At 36.6% G+C, this 23,172-nt stretch overlaps 1 protein-coding gene across 9 annotated transcripts; it reads right to left on the reverse strand.

The window, feature by feature from the left end:
• Positions 1-3,883: 3,883 nt before the first annotated feature.
• Positions 3,884-23,116, reverse strand: LOC118269236 (uncharacterized). Of its 9 annotated transcripts, none has more exons than XM_050704236.1 (15): positions 22,809-23,116; positions 17,638-19,967; positions 17,101-17,269; positions 16,864-17,000; positions 15,448-15,603; positions 14,127-14,317; positions 13,801-13,970; positions 13,439-13,575; positions 12,891-13,041; positions 12,433-12,596; positions 12,097-12,233; positions 11,761-11,998; positions 9,887-10,091; positions 7,826-7,947; positions 3,884-6,297 (listed from the first exon to the last, which is right to left on the reverse strand). In XM_050704236.1, the coding sequence occupies exons 1-15, from the start codon at positions 22,825-22,827 to the stop codon at positions 6,235-6,237; spliced, it is 4,389 nt and encodes a 1,462-aa protein (XP_050560193.1). In that variant the 5' UTR covers positions 22,828-23,116; the 3' UTR covers positions 3,884-6,234. The 9 variants fall into 9 exon arrangements, with proteins under 9 accessions (XP_050560193.1, XP_050560200.1, XP_050560194.1 ...); XM_050704243.1 differs by having other exon boundaries at positions 12,433-12,599; positions 15,460-15,552; positions 22,809-23,115; XM_050704237.1 differs by having other exon boundaries at positions 12,433-12,599; positions 15,460-15,603; positions 22,809-23,112.
• Between the last annotated feature and the right edge of the window lie 56 nt (positions 23,117-23,172).

Consider the following 23,172-nt stretch of genomic DNA (forward strand, 5'->3'; position numbering starts at 1 on the left):
GTCATTAGTTGATTCTATTATGGGGTTATGCTCTTGGGAGCTATGGATTAACATTCAAACAAAACTAACTTAGAAAAATTGGAAGCTCTTCAATACAGATTTTTAAAACTAGGTACTTGTCACTAAAAATACTAAAGGCAACTGTAAAGGAGATTACAGAAAATTATTTAAAATATGTAAAATTTTACCGATTACTTTAAAACATAAATATCTTGTATTAGTTAACCACCATGCGGCCATGGAACCCAGGAGCATACCTTATGTGAACAACACTCATAACACACGATCTATGGCTTTTTTTTTTCTTTGAGGGTGGAAAATCATCCAATGACTTCTCCCGCCTTGGGCGAGGCGAGAGGGAGTGTCAGACTCTTACTGACTAAAAACCACCCCGTTCCTACTCCTGCCCGTCGAGCCGGAGCCCCGGTAAACCCGCTAGGTAGTCCGCAGCTCCGGATTAGGCATCAGCCCTACTGGGCCCCATCTGTGGTGGTCTGATGGCTCTTTGAGGCGCGCGCAGAACGCGACGCGCCGCACGCACGGGTCTGGTTCTGGTCGGGCGGCGAGCTACCCTTGCTCACCGTCCGCAGACCCGCACTTACGGTGGCCGGAGATCGTCGCGCGACGATCTATGGCTGCTGGTAGATTCAATGTACCTAGAGTCACCAATTACTTTGGTGACAGGACACTAAACAAGAGAATACCTTACCTATTGAACAATCTGCTAGCAAACATAAGGAGTGAAACAAACACAAATAGATTTAAACGCAAATTAAAATTATATTATTTAGACACGTTAAGTTTTTAAAAATGTTTAACATAGTAACATAAGTTAAAGCTAAGCAAGTGTGTTACAACACCTAAGATATTGTACTTAAATACCTATATTTATTTAGAAACTTAGAGATTCAGCGACCCCACAGTCAAACCATTACAACGGTTTTGTGGGGCTTAGTCTATAATAATGTTACCTGTGTGGAAGTGAAATAAATAAATAAATAGGTACCTACACGTGTAAACACTTAACTTTTTGGTACGTTAGTACTTTAATGGCTGTTTTCCCAAACCAACCTTAATATTGGAGAGGTTGGTGCATAACATTGTTACGGATGTAATAAATAAACCAAAACAAACATTGAATATTCATTTATTAGATTAAAACAGTGATTCGATACAGTTTATGGTGCAGACACAGAAACTTTACCAATGGATTCATGTTCAAATTAAAATCAAACTATATCTAAACTAAACTCAACATCTATTTATAATAATCTTTCTATGCTAATAAAATAAATATATTATTATAGCATTAACATTTAAGTAAACATCTTTTAAATTTTTAAACATTGGATTTGGAATAAAATTTTATAATGCGGTTCCTATTTTTTTTTAATTCTATTCTCGCGATAATTACGTATAACTATTAACACTCATGGAGAAAAATACATCTTTAATACTATATAATATTTGTTAACTACATCTATCTACATTAAATTATAGTTAAAAAGAACTTAAGAATGAATTAATGGTTGACGTCTGGTGATTACAATGGTAATGACTTGTTGTTAGGTATGTTATACGAGTAGAATTGAAGGAATCCTACAATAAAAGGTGTAACAGGTTCAGGTTGCTAATAATTATATTAAAACTGACTGAGAGAAGTTGCATTTCACGATATTATTAGAAAATTATTGGAAACGGCACAACATGGTCCTACCACAACATTTAAATTGGAGATAAATTCAAGTTTCTTCTGATACTTTATATGATGAATCGATCAAGTATGTATTTAATCGGAATCATTTGTTCGCACGCGATCTCCCCACCTCCCCGCGCACTGTCTCAGGAGCGCTGTCAACGTATCTTGAGCCGCGGAGCGTTTTCGTGCTACATAAGTTTTTGTACATTTAGAGGGTTCGATCTGAAATTTTAAAATAAATATTATAACAAAAGATCTCCAAATAAACTTGTTTCTCAAAATATGAACATGGGAAGATAAGGTACCGTAAAACGGCGTGAATAGAAACAAATCGGGGGTGAGTAGGAACAACATTTTGTTGTGTTTTCACGTAATTTAGAACTGTTTACACCATTTAAATATTTTTTATTAATTCATTATTAAAAAATGCTCTATTAAAACCAAAAATATGAAACAAACTAATAATCCTAATAAAAAATTGTTTCTATTCACCCCCTGAGTTTCTATTCACCCCATTTTACTGTTAATCGCGAACGCTGAGTAATTATGAAGTTTGGCCAATCCCCAACACAGCAATCTGCTTCATACTGGTGTGCACATGGAACATTGTGCAAATCAGTAGTGTATGAGTGAAATATTATTATCCTAATTCCTAACGCTGCGCATCACATTACCTAGCGTTCGTGATTACTTTCTTTATCTTCAAGAAACCCATCGAAAGATGACAAGACCAGATTTCTTTAGATGTTAATTATGTTTTAGGTTCTAGGTAGTTACCTAACATTGAGCTGCCTTGAAGTGACTGTTTTCTGGAAGGTAGGTTTGACGTGATGACACACATTATTCCAACACAGACTATGAGGAATTATGTGTTTATGGCTTGTTTCAAATAATAAAAGTAGTTAGGTACAAATTATACAACGTATTTTATATTTACTTCCTTTACCCCCCACGATGTAGTACGCACCTCTGGTATCGGCGACTCAACCAGCGTCGACCGAAGAACCGGCGACAATTGACCATTATCACCACGTCGCGCATTTCGTCCGTTTTTCTAGAAGACCTACATGTGTTAGTTACACAGAAATAAACTAGCAAACAACAAGAAACTAGCATAGAACCTCAACTGCTATAATCCGGATATCGGGCCTTCAGGCCGTTCACGCCAGACATGCTGATGGAGTATTCTGCCCCCTGAGATGTATTTCTGCTGTACTCAGGCTGAGAAACCCGACATGACATAGATATGAGGATAGTGACGCATTGAGGGCCAGTCGCTAGTGTAAAATTATCACATTTGTGGGGACGAATTTTATGTTTGATGCTTCCATTATGCACCAGGTAGAACAGCTAAGTTAAATGCTTATACTTTCAAGAACTTATATGATTTTTCTCTCCAGTTTGCCGCTAGTAACCATCGTTCTCAGTTATTTGAAACGAATTGTATGATACCCAAGTAAAAGTGTTCAAGTTTCACGTCTGTGTAAGAATGAGTATAACATTCGTTACAGGTGATGTAGTACCAGGGTTGGGCAGTATTTGGTATTTGTATTTAAATTACTTCCTTAAAATGTAATTTGTATTTCGTATTTCAAATACATGACGTTGAAGTACTTTGTATTAAGTATATTACTTGACGCTTCAAAATAAATTTTATTATTAAAATACATTTCACTTCATTTTGAAAGATCACATTTTTTTCCAAAAACCTTTAGAGTTAGAGTACACCGTAAGAGCCTGTTTCCTGGAACCAGTTTTCTGAAATATTCAAGTAAATCACGGAATTACTGAATGCCTACAAAGTGTTCAGGCGTTCTCTCTCTTTTTTTGCATTGCCTCTTTATCAAACATTGAGTTGGATTGCATTACACGAAGCAAAAAGCTTTTAAACCTTGTTCGATGTTGACGATAGGCGACTTATGAATAAGCCTCTTTGGTTTAGATTACACAAAGATTGGAATGTGTATTTTATATTTTAATTTAAAATGCGTAAAATACTTTTGTCGCACACAGCCGTGTATTGAGTGAGACTGGCATGGCTACGTATGCTAAGCTGGTAGGAGACGGTATAAAGAGATGGTATAAAATATGATAACATTGCCGACTTCAAATGATGCATTCAACAGTCAATCCAAATTAATTGTTGATGATGAAACAAGTTCAAGTGAAAAATAAAACAAGAAATAAGTTGCGATTTGCCATTTATCCAAGTATTTTTTTTTTACAAAAATTGAACAATTATACAACGATCTTTTTGGGCTTTATGAAGCGTGATGGAACTAAAAGAAATTATGGTACAAGTGGTACAACACATGTGGTAAGTGGAAATAAGGAAAAACTTTACTAAAGCCAAAATTAATATACCGAGGTGAAAGTTGTTCAAAGTCGGTACGGAGTAGGGCGGTAGCTGGCGGTGGGGGGAGCTGTGTGCCCGCGCCCACGGAACATCGAGTGCTCCCGCAACTACCAACATACTCCACGGTATCCATCGTTTATCTTATAATACCTAAAACTACAGTTAAGTATAAACTAATAACATTATTAAAGATTTTCAGAACAATTTACTCTTTGATTTAGGTTCATAAATTATAAAGAAAACGCCTTTGAAATTCATTATTTGGCCTTCGAGTAAAAGTGTAAACTAGTGACAATTTAATACCTAACGAGATAATTAAATATTTTAACACAAAGTTACTTTACCGACACAATTAATCAACTACTTAAAAGTGTTTCTTCCATAATTATGAGCACAAGTCGAGTGCTTGAGCGCACTGTGGACAGTTGCGAGCACTAATACTGAGGGTGCAGGGGTTCAGACAACGCGGCGCCGCAACGTGCTCAACCAGTCACTGTCCATAACGATAGCAGAGACACGAGAAGCTAGCGCCTCCCTGCATCGCAGTGCGCGATGTTCACTGACCCCGGCGCCGCTTCCAACGCAACACCTAACAGATCGCTGCCGCGGTTGCAGCACAAGTTGAACTCTACGCCCAACCAAACACTTCAGTACAAAAAATATTTATTTTATATATCTCTTTTATATCGTTAGCTTCTCGTGTCTCACTATAAATTTTTACTTCCGTATTCCTACGGAATGTATGTTTACGATTATTTTTTATTAAATTAGTTCCAAATGTACATATACGAGACAACGAAAGTGCATAACTATATGTTAGGATTGCGGGTAAGTACGAGGCAGGCAGCGAAGCAACAACATCCTGTATTGTTGTACGGCAGCCAAACTAACAACGACACACATAAAGCAGTACACGTGCACAGTACCGCGCAATTTTTCAGTTCCACATACTGAGTACATATCCAATTATAAAATAAATCAGACAATATTAGTTACGTACTTTCGCTAGACCTCAAATTCTATCATAATATATCGATTGTGATATTTTATTTGGTACAATCGACGCAAAAGACAGTCTACCGGCATGGCGTCTGGGCTGACCAACAAGTGAGAACGACATAATCTAAATTCTAAAGTGACGAGTGAGATCTCTCACGGACACTAGAAGGTACTAAGGAGGCTAGTACATCAATAAAAATACTAGATAAAGCTAAGACTATGTGGCTCGCCTCTTTGATGACGAGCCACGACTCAATTAACTCCTACAAACATCTACTTAATAAAAATCTAAAATCATTCATTCGCACAGCCTCGATCACTGTGTCGCGAAGCATAAACACACACAAAGCGAACACCAAGAGAATCCTCGTAAAAGCACTTACATTAAACATATACAAGACACGTTGTCTTCCACGTTAAGCTAATTCATTGGACTGACTGCATCCTACTTGCATTGCCGCTACTTATCTATAACACTAGCTTGTCCTTGCGAACATCATGTTGCCACGAGAAAGTGGGTTTCCTTCATAGCTTGAGATGACCAAGCCATGAACTGATATTGGACAAGAGTATGTTAAAGGTGTCTGTTTCCTGGTTTTCCAGCCAGAGTAACACCCCATTAGATAATGCACAATAGGAATGTATTGTTGATGGAAGGTGCCACCAATGAAAGTAGCACAGCAGGTTTGGCTTACTCCCAAGGTGGGAGAAGTAAAAAAAAGGTCTGGTCACAGCATGCAACTTTTGCATCAAATATCTTTCTAGTACAAAACTAGAAACCATAATCCATAAATATATTAAATTCAGACATAAAATTATTAAGTACTTTTTTAAATCAAAATGATTTATTTACGAAGTCTCATCACTAAAATGTCTAATGAATTCTTCGTAACAAAAATATAAAATATTTTCTTTACATAACATTATCTCTGCTGCTATAACAGCGCCTTTTAAATCTCTGCGACGTATTGAACGCGAAGACCCGAGCAAAGCTAGTGTTATACAAGTAACTTGGGCAAATAAATATTCATAATACAAGTCGTAGGTAATAAATTAAGAGCACATACTACGCCTCCTATCTGCGAGAACATAACACTGGAGAATAATAAATATTTTAGTGGACTTTAGTCCCATAGACGCCGTCAGCTATGCCGGTAACCTGTACTACATTGATACAACACTAAACTAAACGCAAAACTACTTTATCAGTATAATCTTCGTCTTCCGCGTCCTCATCCTCCTCCTGGAAATAGTTAAATGGAAATAAAAATAAAAAAATGAAAATACAAACAAAGCGAGGAGACACACATAGAGAAACGTCATTCCGAAGAGAGCATAGGATAGTACTTTAAATAAATATACATGAAATAAATGATAGGTCCAGGGTGAACAAGTGCCAGCTATAACTACACCTGTAATGGTTAAAAAGTAAAAATTGGTCATTGGTTAAATACCTAAGCACTGTACATTATTTTTAATATGTCCTGGAGCAGCTCTCTACTTATTCCCACCCACTATCACTTAGTCAGTAGAGAACAACCAGAAAAGCGCCAAGGCATTGAAGCTTGGTGCGACCCAGGGACATATTATTGAAGCCCATAACTAAGTTATTCAGTATTTTGTAAGTTTTAAAGGTCTGTAACAAGTACAGTTAGTTAGAGTTAAAAAGACGATTGAGAGATATTTAAGATTTTGGAAATTCTCAATATCGGCATGGAATCTGTTATGGTACCCAGTACAGGGCAAAATGTATACCCATTTTAGACAGGACTAATAACTAGCGAAAAGTAAGTGTTACATTCCATACCGTGTTTTTTAATAAAACCGATATAATTCACATTCAGCTTTCAACAACAAGAAATACGCGTGTAGCTAAATAAACGTTGGTGAAATTAATTTATATAACCCCGTACATGACTCTTAACTGTACGAAGAGTGCGTTCTATATTCGCGCATCTTATGTTCTGTTTCCACAGTAGTAAAGTCCTTGCCAAATACACTTTAGTTATAAAAAAACTCGACCACGTTCAGGTAAATAAATAAATAATAAATAAATAAATAGATAGACAGCAATTTAACGTTCCATGTTCGTAATTTAATAAACTAAGTATCTTCTATTCCGTTTCTGATTGTTTTAATAACCATTGTTAATATAATGTAGTTACTTTTTCATATTTTAGAGGCCTACTTGGTAAATTGTAACTTGTTTTATTTCATCGCCAGTAAAGTGATATTTATGTTCTTTTTGTTTTGTGTAAACGATATTATTATCTTCGTATCTTCTATAATCATTATAAAATGAATCGCATGTGTTGCTGAGCGCAAATCTCGAGAACAGTCGAACCGATTCCGCTATACTTATTTTGTTGGGTGTTTAGTTGTTATGAGAAGGTTCTTATGTAAAAATATTATAAGGCGAAACCTAAGTACGCGGGGTCCGCTGGTATTAAATATTCTTAATGCCTTTTTGTTTAGTGTTGAAAGTTGTAACAACCATAAGCATTGAAAAACAATGCTTTTGAAATGTAACCATACATTATTCATATCGCTACAGTCTTCAAAATATGATACATAATAATAATAAATATACAATAATAAAATCGCTTAAGAGCTAGAACCTAGAAAAATCTAATGAACTTAACCTAAAGTTATAACCTGATGTAAACTAAGTTTACAAATATAAATCCTTTACTCACATCAGGATTTGTGGAGTCGAATGGGCTGTTGGTATAAGGTTGTTTTAGTTAGGAAATAGTGTGAATAGTACTTACATCGAATCCGAAGCAGGTGTCGACTTCCTTCTCGAGTTTGATGCTCCGTTCAGCCACAGGGTCCTTGACAGTGAAAGTCCTCTGTGTTTCTTCCTCCTCCTCCTCCTCTTCTTCTTCTTCTACTGAAAAAAGTTGGTTAAAATTTTAGATACAGAACGTGAATTGTTGTTTTTAACATGTTCTAGTTACGAACCTGAGAGTAATAATAGAAAGACACATGATTATGTTTTCATACTTCTGTAAAAATAGGTATTTGTTTGAAATTATAGATCCCACCCAAAACATAAATGTGAAAGGCTGCCAAGTTCGATAATATTGGAATGCTTCGCCTATAAAAGAACTGAGATCTAAATAAGTACCAAGTTCCATACACAGACTTCAGTTAAAAATGATATAACAAGTTGGCAAGTTTTCACACACTTTGTTATAAACCTACTAAACGCAATGAGTCAAGTATATAATTTTCTATTAAAACTTGCCAAGTTATATCATTTTTAACTAAAGTCTGTGTATGGAACTTGGTACTTATTTAGATCTCAGTTCTTTTATAGGCGAAGCATTCCAATATTATCGAACTTGGCAGCCTTTCACATTTATGTTTTGGGTGGGATTTCATTTATTTTTGTAAGGTTTATTTTCTTTTTTTCTTATTTTACTTTACTTTGACTAAATACAAACCTTCGTAACGAATTTTAGGTCGGTACGACCATTGGAAGATATAGATATTTTTTTTGTTTTAGTTCCTTAGGGGTATGAATTTACACCTTCATTATTTTTAAAACCGACTCACACTTGGCCATTTTCAGATATTTTCCTTTACCTTGACCTAAAGACCTACCTCCATGCCAAATTTTAAGTCAATACGACCATTGGAAGTGGTCTAGGTTTTTGATGAGTGAGTGAGTCAGTCAGTCAGTGAGTGAGTGTATAGTAAAAATAGCGATTTTCTGACGTCGATATCTCAAGACCTACAATAGGTACATTTATGAAATTTTGTATTTTAGATAAGTAAGTAGATCTCGACAGATACTAGAAATTTTATATGCGTAGATAAAATAGATTTTGAGTTATAGGTGGGTCGAACTTGGCCTGAAATGGTTCGTGTAATATAACCCACGGCCGGTGTGTCGGTTTTTTGCTCGAACTTGGCGGACACACTGCCGTGTGTCTAGATAGAGAATGTCAAAAATAGGTCAGTCGACGCAGTGTAGGTTTTGCTTATGACCATAAAACGAAGTTGTGAGTTAATTTTGTATTAAATTTATATCCATACTTAATATTGTAAATGTGAAAGTGTGCATGTCAGTTTACTTGTCCATCTTCCGTGGCAAAACAGAGCAACGATTTGACGTGATTTTTTTTAATGAAGATAGTTAAAGGGACATCCCTTTAACTAAGACCTTTAACAAGTAAACTTTATAATCAGCTAACATGTCTGTCAGAGGTCGACCATGAACAAAAACGATTAGTTTGTCCTCCGAACACTATGCAAGCATTGTTTCACACCGATTTTTTATGAGTACGTAGTATCACTCGTTGTGCCCATTGATGCCGAAGCATCGATCTCGAAAGACCCTCAAAATGACTTCGAATAGGATACTGATATCAACATACGATGAAGGTAAATCGGGTCAAATCATCAAATTATAAATTTGAAATCTAAGTTATTAATGCTCATTTCGTCATGTGAGAAAATACATTTTCACAGCAGTGGGACAATTAGAGACTGTTGATGAGGAATAGATGATAAAAATGAGACAATTGCTATGTTTTTAAGTGTGATGGTGCCATGGTTTCAGACCGGAGTTATTACTCGAAACTACGGCCTTATAGAAAACTGACGTGAAATAACGCTTGCGTTGTGTGAGTGAGGTTACCGGAGGTCAATTACCCCACTTCCCAATTCTCGATTTCCCAAAAACTCTTAAATTCCTAACCCCCAAAAGGTTGCCAATGCACTGGTAACGCCTCTGGTGTTTCGGGTGTCCATGGGCGGCGGTGATTGCTTACCATCAAGTGAGTCTGATCGTTTACCGACTTATACCATAAAAAGGTACAAACCTTGTTCATCTTCATCCAAATAATCTGGAGCAACAACGGCGACTTGTTGCTCCGTGCCGTCCTCCAGCTGTATGACTTCGAGGACGACGTACTGCTGGCCGTCTCCGTCAGCCACCGTCACCAGCTCGCCGCGCTTCAACTCATTGTTACTCAAGCCCAGCTTCATCATCTCCGCCGCATCCGAGGAATCAACCACACGGATGTCCTGGAAATGTTTACTTCAAACGTTACGAATTTGTGCAATTTGTTTTATGATCAAAAATTTGATGTCGTGTAATGTATTGTTCGCTAGGAAAGTTTTTTATAATAAGAAAGAACCCTGAAGCAAATATAAAGAGGATATGTTCTTACTGGATTTATCTTTATCATAATGCGCGACACTTTACGGGAAGCGTGGTATGTTACAAACCACGCCCCTCTCTCTATTTTCCAACATGCAGTGCCATACTACAAAAAACATTTTAATGTTATGTGCCACATTCTGAGCGCTTATAATATATCTACACCTTTTTACTTATAATTATTATTGGACAATGGCATATTTTTTTGTGTCACAGTGTACAATCACATTATGGCGTCTCTTCTCTGTACTTGCTTCATGGAAATAACGCAAATTGAAAAAAAATAGCATGGCATAATGTTAAAAATAAATAGCATACTTGTAACATGTCAATTCGCAAACATTTATAGGTGAAAATGCATTTCTGCTATCTAATAGAAGGCATGACGTTATTCAAGAAACAATTTAAAATACTATCGCACAATCGCTCATGTTATAAAATATTGCATGTATTTTTAAATAAAACTGCTGCATTATCGTTTAGTAGTCGATTTAAAGCATTAATTCAAAAATGATTAAAACGGAAATAAATAAACATAAGTCAAACTTGCAAGTCATACTGCACGAGTTGCGAATTAGCAGAGCAAACTAAAAAACAAGAAATACAAACAATAAAGTTCAATGGTCGCGTTCAAATGCCAAAAGTAAGGCAAGAAAATAGCAAACAAGGCAACAGAAAAAGTAAATTTTATAGGCGCAAATGCATTTTCATATATATTATAATACTTGGCACATGGACACATGTAGAAAGTGAATAAATACTGACAATTCCTTTGCCAGCGTATAGTAATGATTTTTATTTTTTAAATAATATATTATCACGCGCGCCATACAACATAGCAAACAATTGTCAAAACTTCAAGAGTATACATTTTTATCATTACATAAAATGTTGAACTTAGGACAATGTGGGAATCGAACCCTGCTTGCTAATGATGACTACCACTTTTGTCTTGGCTGTTGTACTTGCAAGCATTGAGAACCACTATAATTTTATTTACGATATTATATTTTATTTAGCACCTTCCTTCTAGCAGCACTGTACAATTTTATTTTAATAAATTGCTAATAATTTAGTAGTTTTGCTGTAGCTTAGCTTATGAAATTTGAAATCGAATCAGCAAATCGCCTTGTACACATTCTTTTGCAATATTTGACTTTAAATCGCATATGTCGCACGCAAGCTTTTAGTTGTGCTTAATTCGTACACTCGGCAAAACTCGACAACAAGTTGAAAAGTGAATTATATTATATCATTATGATTTGATTTGATTTGAAAACTGCAAATGAATTATCATAGTCATCTAAGTATAAACACCGGGAACCATAATTAAAAACTGATAGAAAATTTTTACCGAAAAAATAAAGCAAGATGGAATTGACACATACTATGGTAAATTACTATAATATGTTCCCCTGCTATTCTGTTTTTTCATCCAACTAGCCAGCGTTTTATAATTGTCAAGTAGCTGAAAAGTATACTCTTTCGCCATTTAATCGATCGTCGCATAGCATAACATATAAATACACCCACCCTCATAGGCTCCTCTTCGATAAACTTGACCTTCCGTTGCCTGCCGATCTTGAGGGCGAGGGCGCGCTCGTGATGACCAGAGTCTGGGTCGTGGACAGCCAGGTGGCGGATCAAATTACCCTTGTGTGCGAACATACGCTTGCACTCGTGGCAAGAGTGCGTCTTCTCTTTCGGAGGCTTCGCCACATAGTTGGGATTGTGGTAAAGGTTCTGATGACGACGGAGCAGCTGCTTTTGCCTGTAACATGTTTAATTTTGTTATGAGCGCTTTTATTCTTCACAAAAATTAACGTATTCCTAGTAACCATATTATTGGAGATAACCTTGTATACTAACCTGAACGATTGATCGCAGAGGTCACATAAGAATGGCTTCTCATCAGTATGCTTCAACATGTGAGACTTCAAATGGCGCAGTGTGGTAGACGCGTACGGGCAAATGTCACACTTGAAGCACTTCTCACCCTCATGGGTCTGTTCAACAGAGATAAAACAATATTAATATAAGAAAACCTGTTACAAAAGCATAAATGGACCTAAAGATGATTTTTTGACACTAGTTGTTTCGAATATCTGCCGATAAGATAGATCTTAGTTCCCGATTATCCAATGGTAAAATTGACTAGCAGAACCAGGTCATCACATTTAAAATACATTTAAAACTAGATTTCACCTTATTGTGCACTTTGCAGGAATATCGATCAGGGAAGGTCTTCCCGCAGCGCCGGCACTTGAGCGGCTTGTCCGATGTATGCAATTTCTGTATGTGAATCCGCAGATCTGTCTTACGGCCGCACTTAGCCGGGCAAAGTTCGCAGGAGTACATCGGCTTCTCAGCTACTGCAAGAAACAAACAATCATACAAATATCTTTACAGAAGTGCTGCAGTCTATATATAAGTTTTATAAATTTGCTGAGTTGGTCAGTCTGTTCAATATAAAATTTAAACAAATTTTCATATGTAGTTTAACAATTTGAATGTAAGAGTATTCCTGATAAAGATTTAAAAGTATATTGCGTGTATGTACTATTTATGTATTTTCAATACTTTATCACTATGGACAATAATTAGTATACTAATCTCTCATTAATTATAGACGACTTTCAAATGTTGTTAAGAAGAGTACCAACCATTATGAATGAGCCGATGAGCTTTCAGTGAGTTGGATTGTGTGAAACACATGTTGCAGTGCTCGCACTTGTACGGTTTCTCTCCAGTGTGCGTGCGGAGGTGGCGCTTCAGCTTGAACGTGTCTGGAGACGCATAGGTGCAATGCGGGCACTGTAAATAAAGAGACAGAGAGTTGTCACAATAAGTAAAAGAGAAAGCACTAAGGAAATGTGAAAATAGAACTGTGCGTTAGTTTTTCATAGAGTGTAGTTAGCTTGTACCAAAAAGTATGAAGAAAGAAACTTCTTCACTTCTCTTTCAATAAAGGGTGATGTTATTATGAGAAAAAATGTGGGAATATGGGAAGGCAATCATAAAACAAAGTGAATGGAAACTGGACGGAAATAAGGACTTGACGCTAAGTTGATTACGATTAACATAACAGATAGTTGGAGAAATCTTGAGAGAAAAGGGAGTTTGTGATTCAACATCATGACAAACTAAATTTGGTCTGTGAGGGGACTTTCGTAGGCTATTGGTGTAAGTGCAGGTATCATGGCCAGTTTACCTGGTACGGCCTCTCGCCCGTGTGACAGCGAACGTGGCGACGTAGCTTCGACAGCTCGACGGACGCATAGTCACACTCCGAGCATTTGTGCGGTTTCTCGTGCGTGTGCTTGTAGCGTACATGTCTCACCAGCTCACCTGACGGAGAAACATTATGTATTTAACCACTGAATTACTAATTCGTAAGTGCCATTGTTTTTTATACTAATGAAAATTACAGAAAAGATTCTTGTTGGAAGTAAAAAGCCTCTGTAAGGATCGGAGCAACTTAATCAAGGAATTGAGAGAATCACCGAAAGTACTCTTGTATCAAGTACTTCAAAATTAGAAGAAAGATTATACAAGTTGTAGGTTTCAACTTACCAGATGTAGTGAAGGGGCTGTTACAGTACTTGCAGACATGAGGCTTGATGCCATTGTGCATGTTGACATGGTTCTGTAGAGAGGCGATCGTCTTGAAGCCTCGCTCACACACACTGCACTTGTGCGGACGGTCCTCGGAGTGAGATTTCATGTGGCGGAGTAACAGGTAACTGGTGAAGGAACATTATAATATCATATTAATACTTACATATAAAACTGTTGTATAATCAATAAAAATACAGCTATTTTAGTAAATTTTATTAAATCTAATAGACCATCAGAATAATGTATAATTGTCATATTGGTTGTATTATAGTAATAATTACCGTCGGTGACTAGTATATGAGCAGAAGTTGCAAGTGAAGTGCGGTCGAAGAGTTTTGGTCCGTTTCTGTGTGTGCTTGGGGGTGATATTGTTGCCCTCAGCCATCTCCTCATCATCAACTTCCGAGGCCTCTTCTCCAGCTTCCTCTTCCTCGAAGTTGTACACGTCATCGTTACCTTTCTCTTCCTCTGTCTAAATAATAGAATGATTTCATTAACATCATAGCTACATAAGTTTGGCATAATTGGGTCAAAAGCTAAAAGATTAAATTTATTAAAGAGTGCTGCTGCCTGGTATATATATTTTATTACTATTACTTATTGAATCAACTGCATATGGCTATGTCTACTGCTGGACTGTTACATTGACATAATTCACAATAACAACATGGGGAGTTTGGAAATATGGCAGCTGTTTGGCAATGGTAATAAAATTAACCCTTTACATATAGAATATTATGTTACATTAATAGCTATAAATGTGTTACCATTTAATATTATGTCCAAGTTCGCCTTTACCTTTAGTGAATAAGCCAGTGATGTTATTATTGTTATTAGTACATACAAATAAGTGTTATGTATTTGTTAGTCCTCAAGTAATTGTATTTTCCAGTACCATACTAGATTATATTATAACATTAAACCTTTGTAAATTGTTGGAACTCCTTCCTTAATGTCCGTCACCAGTGGATGAGTAGCTGCTAATGTGTTAGTAGAATTAGGTGATTATCCATGGATATGCTAATTGTAAATATATTGTTAGTATTTAGCAATATATACATATAATATGAATGGGTTGTTAATTGCAATTAGTACATGTCATTAAACAATAATGCTCTAATACTGTAACATGAGACTAATTCGCCATTTGTATAATAAGAATGAAAATTTTATATTATGACTTTTTAAATAGTCCTTAGTTATTTTTTTCGTAGATTTTTCTACTACGCTAAAGGCCCAACTGCACCAAAAATGTAATCATTTAATGATTATTCAGAAAATTTTACTTTTGTTGTTAAATTCTGCTTCAAAGTAAAAGGGCAAAATAAACTTAAGTTTCAATATTATGTAATTGAAGTTGTTTGGCATTTCTGTGATTAACAGATTACAAGCAGCGAGTGTGATGAGAAAGATAGTGAGAATACTTGGACATATAAATACAAATTTGCAGAATCTGTCTTGAGTAAGAATAGGACAAAGTTCATTAATTCATTCGTTTGGTGAAATAGTTTACAGGCTGGTATATTCATATTGCCCCTTAAGAAGTCTCATGCTACTAAAAGAACATAAATATGCGAGTGTTAGTACAATTGTGCATCCTACCTGATTTGGTACCTTGAGATCTATGTTGACAACAGCCTTCTCCTCCTGCACGACCAGCACATAGCTGACCTCTCCGTTGTTTTCCGAGGGTACGAAGGTGACAGTCTGGAAAGTTTCTCCAGGGTCAGCCATTATTGCATCTGATGTTTCAGCAGTCTGATGAAGTTTTAATTAGTTTTACAAATATTAGTAAATTAGTAAAAACTGCCGCCCCCTTGTAGTGAGTTTATTGAGATGGCGGGTGTAGCGAAAGGTCTCTCTTGTCTACTAAACTATTTCCTAATATGCTGTCAGTCATTTCAGCTAATGATTGAACAAACAAGACCTCAAGCTGCATTGGTACTTACTGGTGAGCATATAAACTGTAGCCACCATAGACTATTACAAATTAGCAGTGTAACCAGTTGTTGCAATTTTAAATAATGACGTGCCACCAAGTATCATTTTTCGATCTTTTTATTAATTAACAATAATAACAATGCATCGTGCGTTGTGATCGACAGACACGTGCTAATGTAATGTCAAAAGTTTGCAAATACTGACAAGTAAAAATAAAGCCTCACTAAAGAGAGAGAGAGGCGAAAAAGAAAAGAGAATGAATTGTGACCCATTTTCCAAGAACTCATATTTTTTACATGAAGGTATACAAGAAATAAATGTATATACACTTATAAGAACAAACTCAATTTGTCACGTGTCGACACTAAGCTTTTTCACATGCCTACCCCACTGCGCGCAGCGATCGATTGCAATGTCTCCCGTCCACCCACCCACATCGCATACATTTCTGCTGAATATCTAATGTCTTTTAAAGTTTTCATAGTGCGAAAATATAACCGAAACCTTATAACATTCTATTTTCACAGCATCAGTGATGGAACAAATAGACCTTACGCTACATAAGCGCCATCTGCTGAGCGAAATACCTAGCTTCTTTTAATTATATCCCTTTTTAAGTTTCATGAGAGTGTTTACAATTTCAGCTCGACGCGTTACATAAATTATTTGAGAACAGACTGACACAGATGGACTACAACTTAATCCTAATATGGTTCATTTTCCCTAAAATATTTAAAAAAGGGGCTAAGTAGTATCAATTGCATTGTGACTGCACCCCACTTAGCAAGCTGCAAAACCTAATAAAAGCACCCTCATTTGCAAGATGGCGGCTTAATCCGCGCTAGCGAGTTTTATTAAAACCTATGCTTATAAATAAACGGTTAGAACTTAATACAAATCGGAAACTTAAAATGATGTATAATTTTATAAGTAAAAGAGAAAATAAGCTGTAATGTTGAAAATATTAAGTGAATTGCACTTACAGCAGCTTAGATAAAATTTTAGCTTTTAATAACAATATAATAAACACAAAAATTTTGTTCTTCATTTTGAGTACAAAAAAAAATTTGTCCATACCTCATCTTGGTTGACAGCCGGTGTGTTCATGACCAAAGCTTGCCCATCAACCGTTGACTGGTAGTAGTATTTGCCATCTTCGTCCACAAAATACTCAACCATCCCGGAAGGCAAACCTTTATCATCTGCGGTATTCACTATAAAAAGAGAAATATACATATTATATACTGTTTCTATATGCCAGTAATCATTTCAATTATCTTAAACCCAAGTTTGAATGTAATTTTGCAAACTAACCTGCGATGACTGTAGCTGCAGTTGTTGGATTCAAGTAAGTTTGAAGCACAGCTTGTTTCTTATCCTTTTTGTCGGGAGGCGGCATGGTGGATTCGCTTTCCGCCAAGCTCCCTTGGTTACTTTGCTCAACGTTATTGGTGTCAGCTGACTCTTGATGAACCATGCAATCCTGAAAAGATTTGTATCCTTAAGTATAATAGTATTACCAAAACGTACAAGCGCGCCTACGCTGCTTCGGATGCTCAGTTACCTAGGACGTGACAAGAGGATCAAGCCGAGTTTTGAGTTTTTTATATTACTAGAAATGATTGGCCAAAATAGATGTAAATAAAACAATTCAGTTAACTAAATCTCTTAGTATGTTTGAGTTAGTTTGTCTTATGGTTTTTATTTATTTATCACATCATATTTAAGATTAAATTACAAAATGTTGTATATAATAGTGTTAGTAAAACTCTTAACTTTATGTTAGTAAAACATAATTGAATTTTGGGGTTTTATCGAACTACCGCTACAAGTTGGGTGGTGAATACTTACGCTTTCTTGGTTGTCTTGTTTGATGTTCTCTTTCTTTGGAGATTTTGCGGATTCGTGACGTACCAGGAATTGGTTTAATTCGCTTTCACTCTCTTGTTCGTTATCTTTCTCAGAATCGTGGCAAGCCAGGTATTTATCATCTAAAGTCTTTTCGTTTTTTTGTCCAACTTTATGTTTATTTGCAGAGTAACGACGAATCGCGGAATCTTTCTTTGTAGAGTCGTGACGAATCAGGTATTTGTCAATCAGGTTCTCTTGTTCGGCGTTATGTCTATCAGAATCAGACTTACGTGTAGTTGCTGAATCGAGGTGAGTAACTTCCTTTGCCGAATCGTGTCGTATCAAGTACTTGTCTATTGGGTCCTCTTGATCGATGTTATATTCTTGATCGATGTTATATTCTTGATCGATGTTATCTTCTTGATCGATGTTATCTTCCTTTGTTTCGTGGATTACCTCTACTACCACTGTACACTGCTTAGTATTTTTGTCTTGTCCGGAACTATCTAATTTTGCAGAGTTGTGACGAATCAAGTACTCGTCTAACAGGTCTTCCTGACCATCGCCTTTATCCTCTGCAGAATCGTGCTGTACCAAGTATTTGTCTAATATGTCCTCCTGGCTGTTGTTATTTTTTTTCGGAAACTTGTGGCGAACCAAGTACTGGTCTAACAGATCTTCTTGTCCAACGCTATCTTTTTCAGTAGAATCGTCGTGTGTCACGTTCTTACTTAAGATGCCTTTTTGGTCGGAGTTATCTTTCTTTCCAGAATCCTGGCGAACCAAGTACTTGTTTATTACGTCCCCTTGATCGACGTTGGCTTTCTTTCCAGAATCATGTGGTAGCAGTAACTCGTTTATTATGCTCTCTTCCTTTTCTTTCTTCACAGAATCGTGACCAATCAAGTACTGGTCAATTATTTCCTTTTTTCCGGAGTTTTCTTTCTTGGTAGATTTGTGATGGAACAAATACTCGTCCAATAGTTCCTTTTGACCGAAGTTATTGTTCTTTGCAAATTCGTGCTGTCCCAGGTGCTTGTTCGACAAGCTCTTTTGGTCGATGTTATCTTTCTCAGCGGAGTCGTGATCAACCTTGTTTAATACGTTTTCCTGGTCAATGTTATCTTTTGTTGCACGTTTGTGACGGATCAAATTCTTGTCTAAAGGGTCCTCATGGCCAACAGTATTTGTCTTTGTAGAATCCTGTTGTATCGGGGACTTGTCTAATATGCTTTCTTCTCCAGAGTTATCTTTATATGAAGAATTGTGACAGAAGTTATCATACTTTTCTAGCAGACTCTTTTGGCCAATGTTATCTTTCTTAGCTGAATCGTGACGATCTACGTAGTTGTTGATGGTTGTATCGACTTGTCCAATATTTTGTTTCGTAGTAGAATTTTGCTGTACCTGATCCTGGTCCAGTAAATCTTCTTGTCCTTCGGTAGCTCTTTTCGGAGAGTCGGAGCGTTTTATGTGTTTATCAATCAGATCCTCTTGTTCGATGTCCTGTGTACATTTTTTCGACAAGCTTTCTTGGATATCTTGTCCAAGTTTACGTTTCTTCGCAGAGTCGTGACAAACTTTTTTGTTTATACCTTGGTCTACGTTATTTTGGTTCGAAGGGTCTTGGCGATCCAAATACTTTTGTATCAAATTGTCTTGGTTGTCTTGTGTGATGTTGTGGTGGTTCGCAGAATTTTGGCGAACCTGTTGCTTTTGTATCAGGCTCTTCCAATGATATGGGTTGACATTATCTTGGTTCGGAGAATCGCGAGGTTCAATGAAGTCCTGGGTAAGGTCAATGATATCGGGCTCTCCAGGATCTTGTTTAACAAGATGAACCTGATTGTTTTGTTGTATGTTAACCTGGTTCGTCAAATATTGCTTTGACTGGCGGCAATCCTGTATCAGAATTTCATTGTTATCATGCCTGAAATTACCTTCATTACTGGAATGTTGGCTAGCCAGTCTCCCTTGACTGGTTGTTGCCTCCTGATCTACCACCTGGGCTGGTGCTATCAAAATGTTTTCCTGTATTTCAACAGCAGGCTTAGATCTAGGACGTCTAGGGTAGCACGGGTCTGAATCTGTGATAATCTTTCCTCTGGGTCCAATGAAAAAATACTTCTTCTTTCGATAGTTTAGTGTCACCTGGCCTGCCACGCTGCCTTGGCATGCCAGGCTTTCCTGGCTCGCCTTTTGCACCTGAACAGTAGCACCCTTGCCACTAAGGGCAGAGGATGTAAATAGATGCACGTAACCAAACTTATTTGGATTTTCTCTATTAATAAGTTCCTCTTTGTTTTCTGAATCCAGGCCTTCGGGCCGGACTAAAACAAGGACAAATCAAATGTAGTGAGGGAATATTCGTCTACATGTGTGAGTTGGTTAGAGGATAGAATATTATTAGTAGTTAATAAAATTAAGTATCTAGTTTTCACGTCAAATGCTATACAGAAGGCTATGGACTGACGCTAGCAGAAAACTTGACTGTAACAGTTTATTAACAGAGTATGTTACTCTAAACTTGAAATTCTGTGTACAGTAGTTGTGTACAACTATCAGGAATACAATGGTCAGACAAATCAATACCCAATTATGATTTTCTAATTAGGTACTATAACATAACTGTACAAAAAAAAAAAAATCACTAACAACTTGTTTTGCCCAAAACAAAGTGTTTCATAATACATATCTTGGATTTGTACAAGGTGTCTCAAAAGTAAGTTCACATTTGCTAATTTTATTACGCGAAAGCAACTATTCTGAGGGGCGCGGGGGGTATGTCAGTCGGTAGTCTGGGTCTTGGGAATTTAGTCGCTATGGAGCGTTTCTCTGGTGCGGACCGTGGGTTGTTCGTACGTGAGTTTTACAAAAACGGTAATTCGGCGACTGTAGCGCGTAGAAAATTCTGCAGTATTCGACTTATTCGTCACTTAAATGATGCGCCTAGCACTCGACTCATTGCAAAATGGGTTAAGAAGTTTGAAGAGACTGGGTCAACTCTGGAGAAATAATCTGGGCGGCCAAGAACATCAAGAACAGCCGAAAACGTGGACAGTGTTACGGCCGAATTATCGGCCCTTTTTTGAAGATGGAAGGGGACGCACACTCACAGTGAATTCAGAGCGTTATGTGGAGATGTTTGACGAGTTTTTCGTACCCCAACTGTAAAATTTCCTGGTTACAACCAAAAAACATGGTTCCAGCAGGATGAAGCAACTTCACACACGTCCAACAGATCTCTGCCTCGAGTTCGAGGATTTTTTCCGAACAAATTAATCTCCAGGCAAGGTGACATAAATAGGCCTCCACGGAGTCCCGATTTAACGCCTATGGATTTTTTCAAATGGGGGTAATGTCAAATCAAAAGTTTACGCTAATAAACCGACTTCCCTGGCACAATTAAAAGAAAATATCCGTCATGAAATGGCAGCCATCACGGAGACTACCTGCCGAGCTGTCATAGGCAATTTTAGTGCCCGACTAAATGAATGCCGAGAGCGCAACGGTTTACATTTGGACGATGTTATTTTTAAAAAATAAATTCCCAAACAGTGTACTTTAATATACAATAAGTTTTTTTTCAATAAAGCTAAGACATTTCTTTTAAAAAAAGATATAAATGTGAACTTTCTTTTGAGACACCTTGTATTATCATTATAGTTTTCTAAAAACTTTGTTCAGTCAACAATGATACCTAACGGGCCTAGAGATCTGACTAATATCAAACAAAAATCAAATCAAATCAATATACAAAAAAAAACTAAGATAATATTGGCAAATATGCAACATCACTATTAAAAAATCTGTTTAAAATCATGATGATAAATAATTAACTATATTTATCATCATGATTTTAAACTGAACATGATAAGTGTGGGAGAGCCATGCTTCGGCACGAATGGGCCGGCTCAACCGGAGTGATACCACGGCCTCACAGAAAACCGACGTGAAACAACGCTTGCGTTGTGTTTCGTTGTGTGAGTGAGGTTACCGGAGGCCCAATTCCCCCTTCCCAATCTTCCCCATCCCCGATTCCCGAACAACAACCCTTAAATTCCTAACTCCTAAAAAGCCGGCAACGCACTTGTAACGTCTCTGGCGTTTCAAGTGTCCATGGGCGGCGGCGATTTCTTACCATCAGGTAATACGTGTGGTCGATTACCGGCTTATTTCATAAAAAATAAATAAATAAATAAACTGAATAACCATGTATAGTCAGTCAAGTACTTTGTTGTACAGTTAGGAATATAATTAGTTTATTGTAGCAAGAGTATACAATGTGATAGGGGTGAGACTTCTAACCCGTTAAGGCTGAGTACTATATCTAATTTTATCGACAAATGTCGGGGGTCGAAGGGGTCGAATCCCCTCCCCCTAAAAATTATGGCTATTTTAATATTTGATATCAAAGGTTGTATGCGTCGTAGAAACAAAAAAAAACGATAAACAGTAGCTAATAACCTTGGCTAACTAATTCATTACTTTTTTCATATGTTTGATAATGTTTCGGTGAGAAAAAAAAACATTTGTGAACTATTTTTACCGAAAAAATCACTATTTTTCAATATTTTCAATTAGGGGTTCAAGCCCCATATTATTTTTTTTGTCGATAAAATTAGATGTAGTACTCAGCCTTAACGGGTAAGAAGTCCCACCCCTATCATATTGTATATGACAATGATGATAATTATTACTAAATCATTTGATTTCTATCAAGTCATATCTAAGTAACCATTTGTTGACTCAACTCATAACTTGGCTGACAGTACATATTAACAATAAAAATTATACAAATAAAATTAAATAATAAACTAATATTAATAAATAATCCACACAAAAATGTTATCCTCATATAGAAATATGGTTTAACCTATTGTTGATATCCAACACACATACAATTCATATCTTGGTAGGTATCTACATAACAATGTATTTACATACATTTCAATTTCAATTGCAAATCAACAAGTATTGTGATATGTACACAAAGTTTTTAATATGTATTGATTCTGTATCAAAAATAAACTCAACAACTTTCTCTTATATTCATGAACAAAACATAATAGACACTAATCTGTTTTAAGTTTTGAACACACAAGAGAGAGTTGAAACTAATATCTCAGATATAAGTAACAAAATGTATAATTTCAAAATATTAAGCTTACCGCGCGCGGCGTCGGACATGTACGCAGGCGGTCGGTAGCGCGCCCACAGGGAGACTGGCTAGTATTTATAAGTAGAACAACATAGTGAACGAGGGGAGATAGCCCGGTCCCTATTATTTCATCTTAAATTGCAGGAAAGGGTTGAATTATTTGCTTTATTTGAATTGAAAGTCCAGTACTTTCATTTGAATCTCACCTTGTGATTGGTTGTAAAATTTAGGGAGAAACAAGATTGAACAAGGGCTGACAAAGGGTTGTTCAAGGTCAGTTGATTATTTGCAAAGTTGTAGCTTCATGCAAAATAACATGCAAAAGGGTGAGCTGGACAATATAAATTTCCATTTAAATAACTTACATCAACTAA

This window comes from Spodoptera frugiperda, chromosome 25 (genome assembly GCF_023101765.2).
Source record: "Spodoptera frugiperda isolate SF20-4 chromosome 25, AGI-APGP_CSIRO_Sfru_2.0, whole genome shotgun sequence".
NCBI classification, from domain to species: Eukaryota; Metazoa; Arthropoda; class Insecta; order Lepidoptera; family Noctuidae; genus Spodoptera; species Spodoptera frugiperda.